This window comes from Anabas testudineus, chromosome 4 (genome assembly GCF_900324465.2).
Source record: "Anabas testudineus chromosome 4, fAnaTes1.2, whole genome shotgun sequence".
Classification (NCBI taxonomy): Eukaryota; Metazoa; Chordata; class Actinopteri; order Anabantiformes; family Anabantidae; genus Anabas; species Anabas testudineus.
In genome coordinates, this window is record NC_046613.1 from 10,737,069 (window position 1) to 10,753,225 (window position 16,157).

Below are 16,157 nucleotides of genomic sequence, written 5' to 3' on the forward strand. Positions count from 1 at the left end.
TTCTCTTTTTCCTTTTTCTTTCTTTTTCTCTCTCTTTCTTTCTATTTCTTCTTCTTTCTCCGTTTCTCTTTCTTTTCTTGTTTCTTTCTTTCTTTCTTTCTTATTTCTTTCTTTTTTCTTTTTCTTATTTTTTATTTCTTTCTTTTTTATTTATTCCTTTTTTCTTTTATTCCTCTTTTTTCTTTTTCTTTTTTTTCTTTCTTTCTTTTTTATTTATTCCTTTTTTTCTTTTATTCCTCTTTTTTCTCTTTTTCTTATTTTTTGTCTCTTTTTTTATTTTATTCTTTTTTATTTTTATTCTTTTTTTTATTGTTTCTTTCTTTCTTTTTTATTTATTCCTTTTTTTTCTTTTATTCTTTTTTATTATTATTCTTTTTTTCTCCTTTTCTTATTTTTTGTCTTTTTTATTCTTATTCTTTTTTTCTTATTTTTTCTTTCTTTCTTTTTTATTTATTCCTTTTTTTTCTTTTATTCTTTTTTATTATTATTCTTTTTTATTATTTTTTCTTTTTTATTATTATTCTTTTTTATTATTATTCTTTTTTCTTATTTTTTCTTTCTTTCTTTTTTATTTATTCCTTTTTTTTCTTTTATTCTTTTTATTATTATTCTTTTTTATTATTATTCTTTTTTTCTTATTTTTTCTTTCTTTTTTTTTTATTTCCTTTTTTTTCTTTTATTCCTTTTTTTTCTTTTATTCTTTTATTATTATTCTTTTTTATTATTATTCTTTTTCTTATTTTTTTTTATTTTTTTATTCTTTTTTTCTTTATTCTTTTTTTCTTATTCTTTTTATTATATTCTTTTTTTATCTTTTATTATATTCTTTTTTTTTTTCTTTCTTTCTTTTTTATTTATTCCTTTTTTTTTATTCTTTTTTTCTTTTATTCCTTTTTTTCTTTTATTCCTTTTTTTATTATTATTCTTTTTTATTATTATTCTTTTTTTCTTATTTTTTCTTTCTTTCTTTTTTATTTATTCCTTTTTTTTCTTTTATTCTTTTTTTTCTTTTATTCTTTTTTATTATTATTCTTTTTTATTATTCTTTTTATTATTATTCTTTTTTTTTTTTTTTTTTTTTTTTTTTTTTTTTCTTTTTTTTTTTTTTTTTTTTTTTTTTTCTTTTTTTTTTTTCTTTTTTTTTTCTTTCTTTCTTTTTTATTTATTCATTTTTTTCTTTTATTCCTTTTTTTTCTTTTATTCCTTTTTTTTTTTATTCTTTTTTTCTTTTATTCCTTTTTTTTCTTTTATTCTTTTTTATTATTATTCTTTTTTTTTTTTATTCTTTTTTTTTATTCTTTTTTTATTTTTCTTTCTTTTTTTTTATTTATTCTTTTTCTTTTATTCTTTTTTATTTTTCCTTTTTCTTTTATTCCTTTTTTTTATTTCTTTTTTTATTATTCTGTTTCTTATTTTTTTCTTTTTTCTTAGTTTATTTTCTTTTTTTTATTCTTTTTTTCTTTATTCTTTTTTTTTTTATTCTTTTTTTTTATCCTTTTTTTTTTTTTTCTTTTTTTCTTTTATTCTTTTTTTATTATTATTCTTTTTTATTTATTCCTTTTTTTTCTTTTATTCCTTTTTTTTCTTTTATTCCTTTTTTTTATTTATTCTTTTTTTTTATTTATTCCTTTTTTTCTTTTATTCCTTTTTTTCTTTTATTCTTTTTTTATTATTATTCTTTTTTATTTATTCCTTTTTTTTCTTTTATTCCTTTTTTTTATTTATTCCTCTTTTTTTCTTCCTGGTTGTCAAGTTATTGTGGGGGCGTTGCTAAGCAACGTCTAGCTAACTCTCTGTTAGTTGAACATCGCTAAACATCAAGTTGAGGTTATCAAACCTGAGTTATAATGTTTTTGCTCAACGTTTGGAGAGAAAACACTTCATCTTCGTTATTAATGAATGAAATCGTTCGCTAACGTTGTAACGTTAACTACAGCAGAGGTCCAAACACCATGTCAGCGCAGGAGGAACAAGCTAACATCGGAAAGGTCCTGGGCTTTCTTCGAGACTGGGACCGTGGTGACAGTGGAGTCCGCAGCCGCATGTTGAACACCTTTGTCACTCAAAACACCGGGAAGACGTTTTATGAGCTGGAGCTGCAGTTTGCACAGGTTGCCAGTCTCTTTCTGGCTCGACTCACCACATGGATGAGACTCACGTATCCTTCTCTGCGCCGTGGTTTGTACAGATAGTAGCTTCAACTGGGCCTTGGACTCAGGCTGTTGCTTAAAAAACTTAGGCTTGATAAAATAGAAAAGGTAAATTACCCTTAAACACACCTATAAAACATTCACAGTGCTGGTTGAAGTAAGTGATCCACCACACTTTGTTGTTTGGATGATGTTTTCATGCTGTACAATACATTTTTACTATACATGTTGTTATAATCTCCCTGAACAGCTCAGTCTTAGTTACATCAGTCCACAAAGCACCGTGTCAGTGCTCTTCAGCAGATCTCACAAGCTTCAGGTGCTTAAACTAAACATATTTATTTTAGGAGAGCTGGTGTCCTGCAACGCATATGAACCATGCACCATGGTTTGAATTAAGTATTGAACATACTATAGATTTGATTCCATAATCTACAATAATCTACTTTCTAACCATTTTCACCTTTCAGTCTTTTCATACAGGAAAACCACCATACCTTTGATTATCTGTAGGCCAAGACAAGTACGTTTGCCAAAAATGATCGATTCCACTAGCTACCCGCGACCTTGCCACAAACAAAAAGAAATATTAAATATCTGCTTTAATGACATCCAGACCACCTCTCTTGGTATGTGGGTGGATAATCCACATCCACGTACAGCAACTATCCTTGAAAATTGTCAGTTGTGAAGTCAAGTTGTAGTCTGAGTATTTAAGGCTAAAATGAATGAATAGCTAAATGTTTGAGTGAATGAGTATTTTCACAAGTTGAAGTAGCTTTAACCCACATCACCATTCTCCTGTCATTGTTCATTGTTCATTGTTGAATGCTGTCATGTATGAATAAAACAATGTAATTATTTATGTTTTTGTTTAAATAACTATAATCATTTTTCATTTTTTAATATTGTAACTTAGATGATACTCTCACCATATTTAGACACATTTATACCTAAATGCAGCTGAGACTCAGTCCTTCACACAATATTCAGATACATGTTTGGGACATACTTGGGACTCCAGCTGAAAGCAATATGGATTTTTCTTGCTACATCAAACCAGTGAGTGAAATAAAATACTGTATCATAATCTGTAAAATGCTGTGTCTGTGGCCTGTTCAGTATTTTTTCAGTGGTCTATCTTTCTAATATTCTTCAGTGATCAGTATCTGATGGAGTTCCTGGAGGATGGAGGTGTTCTCACTCTCCTGGACATCCTGAGCCACACTCAGAGCAAAGAGCAGGACAAGGCAGAAGCTCTGCGTCTTCTGCTCACTGTCTCAAATGCTGGTCGCAAATACAAAGAGATTATTTGTGAAAGTCATGGTAAATTCCATAATAAAGAATATTTATTGTATCATACAGTACAGTATCCCTATTGTACACAGTGAAATATACCTAGAGTATGCGGTAGCTTTGTTTGATTGTTGTTTTGGTTTTATAAAAAATAGAGGTTCTATATCAACATGAACCAACCAAATGAACTTGTACAACACTGTAGGAATCATCATGTCAGCTCGCCCTGATTTTTTGTTTGCATTCTTGCAGGCGTTAGAGTCATAGCAGAGTGTCTGGCCAAGTCAAACAATGAGGAAACCCAAGAGACAGCATGGACCCTGCTGGATTCCCTGTCCCATGGAAATCCTGGATACCAAAACCAGATCTACAAAGTTCTGATTGCCCTCATGACCTGTACTTCTCCTAGGGCCCAGCAGCTGGTCCTGCACACTTTACGCACTGTGCAGGTAAATTCAGAAACCTTAATGGTGCAAACAATTACAAATATTACTACAAGCATTTATTGTCAGAACACAAGTTTTTTTTACCTTTTATTACCAACAATTTTAATTTTTACTGACATCCTAGCAAATTATGACATGTACAATTTAAGAATAATGTTGTTATTCTCAGTCCAAGTTGAAGACAGCACATCACAGCATTGTAGAACCTCTGTTGAATGTGCTCAGGTCCCAGCACCTGGATGTCCAGGATGAAGGTAAACAGAGAACACTAAACCCACACTGGGGGAACCTTTGCTTTCACTTAATATAATTTGTGTGTTGGCAATGTTGTGTACGGATTGGCTCTGAAATGGATCGATTGACCATTGTGTTATAATGTGTATTTCAATTTATGTGTTGGGCAGCTATTAATCTGATCTTAGACCTGAAGCATTACGATGTGAGACCAGTATTGCTCAGTGGCCTGGTGGCTCTGCTGAGGCCTACTAAAGAAGAAGTACAGCAGCACCAGAGCACAGGTGACACTTTGATAATGATGATATAAAATTAGAATGAATTTACTCAAAATATAGAGTAATGGGTAAACTATTACTAAAAGAGTAGTGATGATGGAGTCACTACAAAAGCATCCCTAATTTGTCACATTAACATTATAGTATTATGTGTTTTATTTCAGAGGCTGAGATGATCAAGATGACTGGTTCGTTGCCTGTGTTTGTGCAACAAGCTGCTGCAGCTAAAGCTTTACGGTCCGGTCATTAGGTGTAGCTTCTATGTTGTAAATGCACCCTATATCTATAATATCTACACACATTTTGTTGGTTTGTTACATAATAAATATACTGACAAAACCTTTAATTCAATTTTTAAAAGTTATTATAAAATAAAAGAAAAACGTTAAAGATTTACATTTATTAATTATTTTTATGTTAAATGTGTTGAAGGTTGCTGGCTGACGATGATCAAGAGCTTTCTCGTGAGCTTCTTTCTCTTGGAGTGATCCAAAACCTTCTGTATGCCATGGGCAACAGAGAGCATATTGATGCACAAGTACAAGCCAGTCTGGCCTTGGAGGTACACATGTTTTTGTATGGATGCATGTAGTTTCCACATACTCGCGCTCACACACAATCATGACTGCTTTCCAAAGACAGTCCACTTTGCCACTTAGCTACACTTCTGTAGTTGAGAGATTAATAAAATCCAGTTTGTAGATAAACTAAAGTTAAGATTTGCTATACTTAAATACAGCTCACTAATTTGAGCTCCATTTATCCTTATTGTTTTGTTTTTACATAAAATAACCCACAGGAACAAGAAAACATAAAACTGAGCATAAGCAAAGACCGAACACAACATGAATGCAGTCCAAAAGGTAATGAACAGAAAGACATTTACTGCACATTCAACACTTAACATCTGCTTTCGTCTCTCTCTAGGACTTTGTCCGCTCTTTACCAGCAATTGAGAAACATGTGCAGAGAGTCATGGGCAGTACACTGTTTACAGCCTTTATGGTAGGCTTGATTCATTTACTAAATACTATGATAACATTGGCTAAAAGGTCAATGTGAAATCGTCTAGAAGTCAGTCTAACAAATCGAATCACGCTTTGTCTACAGCAAAAACCTGAGACCTTGTACATGAACATGGATGAATCCCAAGCAGAAATCCTGTTATCTAATAAGGTCACCATAACTGAAGGTAATGATTGATCTTTTTAAAGGCAACAATTGTCTTTTTCTCAGTTCACTCTGCTGTGTAAGAATTGTTTTTCTTGCCACTCTTTGTTTTTCAGTTTTAGGTGGAACTCTTCAAAACTCTGAAAGCTGACAGGAGAAGAAAGCTTTTTCTAAACTATGTAATATGTCAATAAAAGGAATTGTACTTGTTACATTTGCTGCCTTAATTTCTTATCTGCTATTACATGTGGGAGGTTTTTGAATTTGGGTTATTTTAAATAAAAAGTCAAGTAATGACAATGATAGTCAATAATAGTCCAAATTAAACTGTACATGGTGTACAACGGCTTTACATCAACTCCATTTTGGAGTGAATGATGCCATCGTACATCTGCTCCATCACACCTACACCCACCTGGACAAACCAGGGGCCTTATGTTCTTTAATTTCTCCAGTGCATTTAACACCACCCGGCCTGCACTGCTGGGAGTGAAATTAAAAAACATGCAGGTTGACACTCTTATTTCACCCTTATTCAATGGATCATGGATCACCTCACCAACCGCCCACATTACGCCGGCCTGCAGAACTGTGTGTCTATAGCACAGGTGCACCACAGGGCACAGTTCTGTCTCCCTTCCTCTTCACCCTGTATACCTCAGACTTCAGGTATACAGCACCATGCTGCAGATGATCTATGAATCTGTGGTGGCCAGTGTTGTCCTCTATGCTGTAGTCTGCTGGGGCAGCAACATGAAGGAATCATTATTTATGTTATGTATTTGCTGTCATTCCTCTGTGGACCATTATTATTGACCTATTTTCATCCAACTTACATATTCAGTTTTTTTTTGTATTGATGTTATTTTGTATTTGTGTTGGTGTGGATCTTTTTCTGGTTGTTGTTTTCTGTCTGAGTTGAAAGCTGATGTAAAGATATGTATGTGGACTAAAGTGATATTTATTCAACAGCTAGCAATAATTAAGAACATGAAAATCCCACCTTAGCAAGAGGTCTTCATGTCTCCAGACTAGTTAAACATGAATGTCTTATTGTTTGGCACATTTCCTGTAAACATTTCCGTGTCCTCCATATAAAATCACAATCCCTGTTATTTATCAGTTGAATACATTTGTTAACAGAGGATAAAAACTAATCTGGATGTTTTATTCTCCACATGTTGAAGCTGCCGCCAAACACTGGCGTCGACGTGACCCGCCCAGCGGATATGACGTCGTATTACGCACGTTGATTCCCGGTACCTGATTGGATGCGTCGTGACGCCGAACGTGGCGGGAGTCAAAAAGACTCCATGAGGTAAACAAAGCTGATCGTGCTGCGGAGACAGGTTTTTAACTGTGAGCAGGTTACGTTCAGTGATGAACAAAGGAAAAGGAGTCGGACTGGAAATGTCAGAAACCGCGAAACGGAAGCGAAAGAGGTCAACGACATCTGTGAAAGAAGGTAGAGACAGGTTGATGTTATCGAGGAGTTATGTACAAGTCACACATCTTTGTCAGGTGGTGTATTTACCTGTGTGCTAGTTCATGTCACAGATAAACTTACATTGTACAGAAGGCAACAACATTAAAAGTCTTACTATGAGTATATAACAACAGAAATCTGAGTCTTCCTAGGGCGTTAGGTAGAATATTTGATTACTTCTTTGTTTGTTTGTTTGTCTATCTTCCAGAGAAAACCTCTAGTGCTGCCTCACCCTGCACTTACCACACTTTCTCTGATCCGGCTCATGTTGTGCTGCTGCGTTCTCAGCTCCTGAACTGGTATGATAAGGAGAAGAGAGAGCTGCCATGGAGGACTGTGGTAAAATAAAACACACACACACATTTTATTTTACTGGTTCTGAGAAGACACCTTGGTGTCAGAAAGTCTGGAGACAAACACACCACAATCAGAATTATTTTTTTTAACATGGATATGAAACTTTTAGTAGGTTTGTTCAGTCATATCTTAACTCCAGGATACACAAATAACTTTTCCCACCATTTTTATTGGTATTTTAAATCTTAATAGACATAAAATCTTATAAACTAAATTAACACAGACACTGAGGACTCTGTAAAATATTGTGGTGATTGTTCATGAGAAAATTAATAAAACTGTCTGACAGGCTGAAACGGAACCAGACGTCAACATCAGGACATATGCAGGTGACAAAGCATTTTCTTGACAAATTAAAATATTTCTTAACTACTGCTCACACGTGTTACGAGACAGTTTCCTCTCTTTTCCAGTGTGGGTTTCAGAAATCATGCTGCAACAGACTCAGGTTGCCACAGTCAGAGATTACTACAACAGATGGATGAAGGTAGACGTTGCATGTTTGTGTTCTACAAACCAATTTCCAGACAGGTTGGGACCTTCTCTAAAATGCAACTCACTTTTATTTTGTAAATATAAGTAAATTCAGAATTTGATACCTGCACATTCAGAGTTGGGAAAGAAGTATGTTTAAAATAGTTTGTCTGTTTTAGAAACAGTCCCAACTTTCCTGGACATCATGTTAAATGTGATCAGATAAAACTGAACCTCTTACTTTGTTGTGTTCCAGCGGTGGCCCACGGTGCAGGATCTTGCAGATGCCACACTAGAGGTGAGAACTACAAGCAGCAATTATGGTGATTATAAAGTGACGTTTTTAAATGTTCATTTCTCATTTGAATCTCGTCTGTAAGTAGGAAGTGAACCAGATGTGGGCTGGCCTTGGCTACTACTCCCGTGGAAAAAGACTCCATGAAGGAGCTCTGAAGGTTGTATTTCACAGCATGACATTAAAAGTTTGTAGTTTTAACTGAAGCCTTCTTAAATTACTCAGGATTTAATTTACAAAGATCTGATGAAGTGATCCACCTCTTGAAATAGTGTGTAGTTATAACTAATTGGTGTCTCACTGTGTGGTGTGAGGAGTTGTGCAGCTCAGACCAACAGACAATGACATGTTGTGTTGCACACAATTGATTGTGTTCCTGTTCTCTAAGGTGGTGACAGAGCTGAGGGGACAGATGCCTCAGACAGTCGACAGCCTGCTGAAACAGCTGCCCGGAGTGGGACGCTACACTGCTGCAGCTGTAGGCTCGATTGCACTGGGACAGGTTGGTCATTGGACTCGCACACCTGCACCAGAGCTTCATAACCACAGTGTCTCAGTGTTTTCACTGACGATGGAAATGATGCCTGTTGCCTAGGTTACGGGAGCTGTGGATGGCAATGTGATTCGGGTTTTGTGTCGTCTGAGGGCCATCGGCGCTGACAGCACAAGTGCTGCAGTGACAGAAGCACTTTGGTGAGATCATCTCCGAACTAGTTCCCAGTAATTTATACTGGAGTAAATTGAGCAAATGTAACGTTAGCGCAATGATTTAATGTTTGTTTTTAAATGTTTCGTTTCAGGGGTCTGGCCAACACACTGGTGGATCCAGAGAGACCGGGAGACTTCAACCAGGCCATGATGGAGCTGGGAGCCCGAGTCTGTACACCTAAAGGGCCGCTCTGCAGCCAGTGTCCTGTTCAGCCTCACTGCCACGCTTTCCGCAAAGTAGGTACTGCTTCAGTTTAGTCAGAGCTACAGTAACATTATTTATGTCTTGGATTAAAGTGGGCGCGCTCTTACGTGATGTGTCTGTGCAGGTTCACGTCAAACAAGAGCAAAACTCCAAGAAACTCTTGGGGAAGCTGAGTAGGAAAGCTTCAGCCCTGCCTGATATAGAAGACTGCAGTAAGTGTTCCTCCTCATTTCTCTCCTTCAGACACGTGTCGTGATATTAAATTACTTTAAATTACTCAGTGAGCAGTGAAACATGTCAGCTGTGCCCCTCCGAGCCCTGGGTCGACGAGTTGGGTGTTCAGAACTTCCCCAGCAAGCCGGCGAAGAAGCCACCCCGTGTGGAGCGAACTCTGACCTGTGTGGTGGCGAGACCTGGACAGCAGGGAGAGGAGGAGTACCTGCTCAGACAGAGACCAAACAAAGGTCAGTATCCTGATGGTCCGTTTGAGGCGCTGAGCATCATGAATGCTCAACATAGAGATGCGAGTGAGTTTAGATTAGAGAAATAGTTCAGTTGGATAAATGTAATATTTGAGCAATGATTTCAAATTTAAAATGAGATCTATTAACAATATAACTCATTTAAATATAACCTGTTGAAAAGGTTTGTTGGCAGGTTTGTGGGAGTTTCCAGGTCTTCTGGTAGAGGGTGAGAACTCCGAGGTCCAACAGAAGAGGGCACTCTGCGCTGAGCTCAGGACGATACTGGGAACCCATTTGACTGAGAGCCTGTTCCAGTATGTGGGAGAGGTAAGCAGCAACGTTAACGCACTTCAACACTTCACGCCTCTCACGTCATCTCTTTTTGTGCAACCGCTCTCGCTGACTCACTTTGCAGGTGGTTCACATCTTCTCCCACATCCACCAGACTTATGTGGTTCACAGCGTGTGTTTGAAGGACAGTGACACACAAACGCAGACGGGCAACGCGCAGTGGCTCACCAGATCCGCCCTGCAGGAAGCTGCCGTATCCACAGGAGTGAAAAAGGTTTGTGTATCGTCCACATGCAGCGTGTGGATGGCTGTTAGCACAAGTAGGACTCTGCACGGCATCGGGGATTTTAAGTTCAGTTTTGTCTGATATCACACTGCAAGTTGCAGCTGATCCACATCTGAAGCTGAAGTAGTAACTGTACACAGATAAATAAAAATATAATGAACTGAGCATTTGTAATGGAGTTTGTGTTGATGAGCTCAACATGTCGACTCTTCCACAGATTTTAAAGCTTTATGATTCTATGGAGAATAAAGAAGAGCAAACATCTAAGGTGTGTACTTTGTGCATGTGTCCATTACAAAAACGTGCTTTATTGAACAACTCCATACTAATCCAGTATGACATGTGTCGCCTGTTTCTGTTCTTTGAACACAGGATGGAAAGAAGCAAAAAAACACCAGAATAAAAAATGACCAGACAGCGCAGAAGTCAAAGAAGATCAAACTGAGTGGAGCAAAAAGCAGCAGGCAGCTGTCGCTCAGCTCCTTCTTCAAGACAGTGAAGGAGGAATCGTCTTCTTAGTGGAGGTCCGGCACCAGTACTGTACAGTACAATTAAAGTAGGAAGGACTCATCTGAGCTAATTAAATACAAGATGCCATTAAAAAGTGTTCTGATGGGACGGCTGTTGAACACCAAACTACAAATTCACCTTTTTAAACAATACTGTATTTCTGTAGTCTGTTAGTTAATAAATCATTTTTACCACTACATCACAGACTTATGACTGTTGTGTCATAAGCAGTAGGTAATAACATGTTTATGTCCATATGCTACATGTTGAAAATAAAATTAAAGTCAATTTAAGTGGAGCTCGTTTGGAAATAACACACAGTTCATTAGAACAAGTGGAGCTGGTTCATGTCACAGAGCAGAAAAGAAGCTTCGCCAGCGCTTTGTGCTTCACATCAAACCTGTTGTGCAAGTGCAGGGAGTCATGTGCACGAATGGCAGCGACAAATGTGTTCACTAAAAAGTTGAGATCGCAGTGAAACAGTCGGTTTCGTGGTTCCTCAAACTGTTTCCTCTGCTGCGCTGCGGCGACGAACAGTCCCACAGCCGGAAGAACCAGGAAGTGATCCGACGGCTCCTCGCTGACTTCTCCACCTGGTTCAGAACAAACTCAAACAAACACGGGTCGAGCTCTGAAGGTGATCTTTAGTTACTTCAGTGTGGTTTTTTTTTTTCCAGCTTGTCCTGGGGTTGAACTCTGTCGGTGATTGTTTTACCAGCCTGCGTCCAAAGGTCGAGCCCCGTCGACTCTGCTGCTTCCTGCTCCTCGTCCCGTTTGCAAGGCAGCTTTTTTATAAATGTATTTATTTCTTTGAATGCTTCGGATTTAAGACCTCTTTTCTTTCTTTTTTTTATTTTATTTTTTTAAAAATATTTTTTCGGCTGAGTTCTGTTTCCAGATGGCTTCTCTATGGCAAAGGGTCCAATCTGTGCATCAGAAGATAGTGGAGCTCGGAGGTATGACTGTGATATTTAATATTTAATATTTAATATTTAATGAGCTGCAGCTCTTCTGCACTTGGTTCGTGCATCTCCACATCTCCATCCTGCTGCTTTATCATGATATTAACTTGCTACAGTCTCTGATGTGGACATATGGGAGTGGGAGGGAGAGCCCTTTGTCTGTGTCATGTGTTCAGCTCCACAGAGCAACACAAGCTGTGTACATGAACAACTACAACTAGTCGTTTGATATGAAGTTTGAGCTTCATCCTCTTCCAGACAAGAGGACTGACCCCTGGCTGCTGGTCCACTCGCCCGTCCCAGTGGCCCTCATCTTCCTGGTTTACCTGGCTGTGGTCTGGGCTGGACCTCGTCTGATGAAGCACAGGCAGCCAGTGGACCTGAAAGCCGTTCTCATCGTTTACAACTTCTCCATGGTCGGCCTGTCCGCCTACATGTTCTACGAGGTCTGCTTCTTGTGCAGTTTTAGCACGAAAACCCAAATAAATAACACGTTGACCTTTAACCTGACCCGCCCGGCTCTAACGGTGCTGATTTCTTCCAGTTCCTGGTCACATCCTGGCTCTCAAAGTACAGCTACCTCTGCCAGCCTGTAGACTACAGCTCCAGCCCCCTGGCGATGAGGGTGAGTGTCCTGATTGGCCGATCACAAGCTCAAGTTATTGTCTTTTGCATTATTATAATGTGTAAAACTCTCTTTATGTCATGTGATTTCCTCAGATGGCCGCAGTCTGCTGGTGGTTTTTCTTCTCCAAGGTCATAGAGCTCAGCGACACGGTACGAACAAATAGAAAACTGTTCCCATAACAGAGTGGGATGCTGCACGTGCTGTAACTCATCTCTCTCTCTCTCTCTGTACGAACAGCTGTTCTTTATCCTGAGGAAGAAGAACAATCAGCTGACGTTCCTTCACATCTACCATCACGGCCCCATGATCTTCAACTGGTGGTTGGGGATCAAGTATGTGGCTGGAGGACAATGTAAGTACCAACTGTGTCATAAAAGGACAGAACTGACGTCGAGCTGATGAAGACACCATCCTGCTGCAGTAAACTAGAGCGACCGGTTGTGTTGACACACACTGAAAAGAAGTTCCCCAACAAATGCACTGTTTCCTTCAGTTGGAGTAACATTTGCTAAAAGCTGAATGGACTATTTAACCTTTTTAGATCATGGAACTTAATATTTTGACAGTTTTACATGATAGAAACAAACTAATACATACTGTATGTTGTTTTTATACTTTAATGGGCTTTGATAGACAATAAAACATATAGTATATTGAATATGAAAATGCTGTTCAGCAAGACATTAAACTTGAATTTAATATAATTATTATATTAATTTATTGAAAGAGTTTATCATTTGTGCTGGTATTTATTGTACTTTAAACTATTTTGATTCCGAAACAGGATTTTTGGATTTGGGTTTTAAAGATGCTGAGAGGTGTCTGAGCACTCTAAAGTCTGATGTTGTTAAAGACTATGTGAAAATAACCCAACAGGACATATGCTAATGGATGCAACATCAGAGTAAATGTGACAGCTGATTATGATGAGAATAAAGTCACATTGTTTTGTATTAGATTAAACCACACAGCAGTAATGTTTGTACGTTTTCTGCAGCGTTCTTCATCGGCCTCGTCAACACCTTCGTCCACGTTGTGATGTACTCTTACTACGGCCTGGCTGCCATCGGGCCCCACATGCAGAAGTACCTGTGGTGGAAACGATACCTAACGTCTCTGCAGCTGGTGAGTGGCTCGTGAATTACATTTGCTCACAGTACGTTTGAGAAGTAACTTGAAGGGGTCTGAACTTCGTCTGCTGCTTCTCCAGGTGCAGTTTCTGCTGTTTCTCCTGCACACAGGCTACAACCTGTTTGCAGAGTGCGACTTCCCCGACAGCATGAACATGTTGGTGTTTAGTTACTGCATCACCCTCATCATCCTCTTCAGTAACTTCTATTATCAGAGCTACCTGAACACGAAGAAGCAGAAATAAGATCGACACGCACAATCGAACATCGAATAATAAAAATGAGTGGAGACACATGTACAATGCAGATGCTTCCACACAGGTGCAATGCATGGTACAAGTTTGATTTTTTCCTTTAATTTGTCGCCGTCTACATCTTAAATGAAGTTTTATTTGTCTGCAGTACTCACTACAGCCCACTAGGTGGCACATCATGACCACAGTCTGAAGGTTTTTCTCAGTTCTCCAGTTTAACATGAGCCACTGAAGTTCTCTTTATTATTTTTTATTATAGTGAACAAACAAACATTACACTGTGTGATCAAATATTTATTTCTTAAACTGAGAAATGACATTCAAATGACTGTTGTAAACAAACTGTACATTTTATACATACAATATTTAAGTAGGTTGGTGTCTCTGCATTATTGCAGAAGTAAAGAGTCCAAACCCTCCTCAGGAAATAAACCCAAAAGCAAAAAGCACTTAACAACACAAAATAGAGAAATGCAAACTTTTTTTTTTCCACTTCTAAAACAACACGGCAAAGTGATATATTCTTTTCGACACGTCAGCCTAAAATAGATTGAAAGATGTAGATGGGAGAGAAAAAAAGATGAGAGGAGGGAGAGGATAAATTATTTAAAATCCATTCAGGAGGTTTGTGGTCTTTACATACGTAAGCTGAAAACACTGCATTTGTAACTTCAGTCTGACTGTACCATTAGTCTCAAATGAGATACTGAATCTAAGAAAGATTATTAAATGACCAAAAGGAAGATATTTTTAGAAGTCATCTGTATTCAGCTTGTTCCTTTCTTTCTTCTCAAATATTTAAAATCTGGTTAGAAAAGCTGAGTGATGGATTTGAAGGTTTCTCTTTTTCTGCATATCTGACCTAAAATATGATCAGATTTTAAAACAAGGTTTAAAACTAGGTGATGGGAAAAAAAAGAAAAAAAGAAAATCCACTCAGTCATTTATTTATTGTGAAAATTTATCCAATCTTGGATATTTGTGTGTTGCAAATGTGTGTGAACCTCTGCAAATTAGAGTCTGGTGTTTGGAACAGTGACAGTCGTGTGAATCTGAGAGACACTGCCTCATTTAAAAGAAGAGCACTCTAAGCTAACATTAGTGTTCAGGAGTCCAACATCAGAGCAACACTGACCAACAATGGAGTGAATTACAGATACTCTCCAACATTACTGCCCCTCTAGTTTGGTTAAGATCATGAGGATAAACCAGAAAACTGGGAGGATGTTCACTGGACACAAGATACCAAAACATTTAGGCTTTAATAAGAAGTGTTATGTTTGGCGATGACCAAACAACGAATTCCAGGGAAAGAACCTTGTCTCATATGTGAACCTCAACGATGGCGGTGTCATGATTCAAGGCTGCTTTGCTGCGTCTGGATTTAGACGTTTTGCCATTCTTGAGTTGTACAAACAAATTCTACAGGAAAATGCGGAGGTGTCCATCTGTGAACTCCAGCTCAACAGAAAGTGGTTTATGCCGTAAGGAGGAACCTTAGTAAAAATCTCTACAGGCTAATATGCAGGGCTGATAAACAGTAACTAAAATTGTTTAGCTACTCTTACAAATACATTTTGCCTCATTTAAGTTCCTTATATATATTTTTAGGACTTGTGTTTTATGTCATATTTAGTCAAAAGAGAGAAACGTGCCACTGTTTGTTACCAGACAAGCTGCAAATTTTGGTGGTTGGTTCTAGAGGATTACATTTAAAATGTATTTGTATAATACAATGAAAAAAAAAATCTTTGGTTAAACTGGTCTTGAAAGGTAGACCTGTGCAGCCTGGGTAAAAAAATGGGAAATACCTTTGCGTACCCAGTCAAAGATGACAAGATCAATAGTGCTCTCAAATCTGTTATGAAGCTTATTAAGCTTATTAACTGACAATTCAGAGTCAATGTAGTCTGGCTCAGTTCAAAGATAATATTCTACCAGTTTGCTCACAAATTTCATGTTGTTTGTTTAATCTGGCTCAGGCTGAAAGGCTGAAACTACTGTTCTTTGTCATAAAGAGACCATCTCTCTACCCGGAACTACGGGAAATGACCTCCCAAGGTCAGGTGCGTGGATATTCTTTAAGACACGCCGGTGTGTGCACACTAATCATCTGATCTCCACAACTCTGTTGAATTGGAAGTGGAAAGCGACTATGTGGATAGCCGGATCTGCTCTACCACCTAGGATGGAGCCTCCACTCCCCGATTTGTGTCCACAGTGGGACGGCATGTCTGCTGCCGTGTTCAGAAGCATCGGCAGGTGGACTGCCTTAAGGGAGTCAAAGTGTACGTGAGACAATTGCTAAAGCACCGCCACGCGGCGGTTTAGTGCCAGAACCATGGCCCACAGCTGGGAAGATGTGCTGGGACCCCCAGAGGTGATCCGAGGAGCCGCAGATGCTGCAGCCATCCAGGACCGTCCGTTGGGGCCTAGCTGGCGGTAGGTGACCGGGACCAGTGAGCTCCGAGGCAGCACAGATGAGCCAGTCATCCAGATAATTGAGGACCTGCAGGCCCTGCACCCTGAAGGG

The 16,157-nt window shown here is 38.1% G+C and overlaps 3 protein-coding genes across 5 annotated transcripts; all 3 read left to right on the top strand.

The window, feature by feature from the left end:
* The first annotated feature begins 1,787 nt into the window (after positions 1-1,787).
* On the top strand, positions 1,788-5,786 carry armh1 (armadillo like helical domain containing 1). Its single transcript, XM_026345437.1, has 11 exons — positions 1,788-2,158; positions 3,144-3,212; positions 3,310-3,476; positions 3,699-3,895; positions 4,062-4,146; positions 4,297-4,410; positions 4,569-4,641; positions 4,837-4,966; positions 5,332-5,409; positions 5,515-5,596; positions 5,691-5,786. Exons 1-11 carry the CDS (start codon positions 1,953-1,955, stop codon positions 5,723-5,725), a joined length of 1,236 nt encoding a protein of 411 aa, XP_026201222.1. The 5' UTR covers positions 1,788-1,952; the 3' UTR covers positions 5,726-5,786.
* A 1,112-nt stretch (positions 5,787-6,898) lies between these two features.
* On the top strand, positions 6,899-10,849 carry mutyh (mutY DNA glycosylase). 3 transcript variants are annotated; one of them, XM_026345434.1, is made up of 15 exons: positions 6,899-7,039; positions 7,269-7,399; positions 7,707-7,746; positions 7,831-7,904; positions 8,148-8,189; positions 8,275-8,346; positions 8,575-8,688; positions 8,782-8,879; positions 8,987-9,131; positions 9,224-9,311; positions 9,381-9,563; positions 9,745-9,890; positions 9,979-10,128; positions 10,358-10,408; positions 10,513-10,849. In XM_026345434.1, the coding sequence occupies exons 1-15, from the start codon at positions 6,955-6,957 to the stop codon at positions 10,657-10,659; spliced, it is 1,566 nt and encodes a 521-aa protein (XP_026201219.1). In that variant the 5' UTR covers positions 6,899-6,954; the 3' UTR covers positions 10,660-10,849. The 3 variants fall into 3 exon arrangements, with proteins under 3 accessions (XP_026201219.1, XP_026201220.1, XP_026201221.1); XM_026345435.1 differs by lacking the exon at positions 6,899-7,039 and adding an exon at positions 7,063-7,153; XM_026345436.1 differs by lacking the exons at positions 6,899-7,039; positions 7,269-7,399; positions 7,707-7,746 and having other exon boundaries at positions 7,816-7,948.
* Positions 10,850-10,946: 97 nt separating this feature from the next.
* On the top strand, positions 10,947-13,697 carry elovl8b (ELOVL fatty acid elongase 8b). Its single transcript, XM_026345438.1, has 8 exons — positions 10,947-11,287; positions 11,549-11,606; positions 11,871-12,058; positions 12,157-12,237; positions 12,333-12,389; positions 12,478-12,592; positions 13,238-13,365; positions 13,451-13,697. Exons 2-8 carry the CDS (start codon positions 11,549-11,551, stop codon positions 13,613-13,615), a joined length of 792 nt encoding a protein of 263 aa, XP_026201223.1. The 5' UTR covers positions 10,947-11,287; the 3' UTR covers positions 13,616-13,697.
* Positions 13,698-16,157: the final 2,460 nt, after the last annotated feature.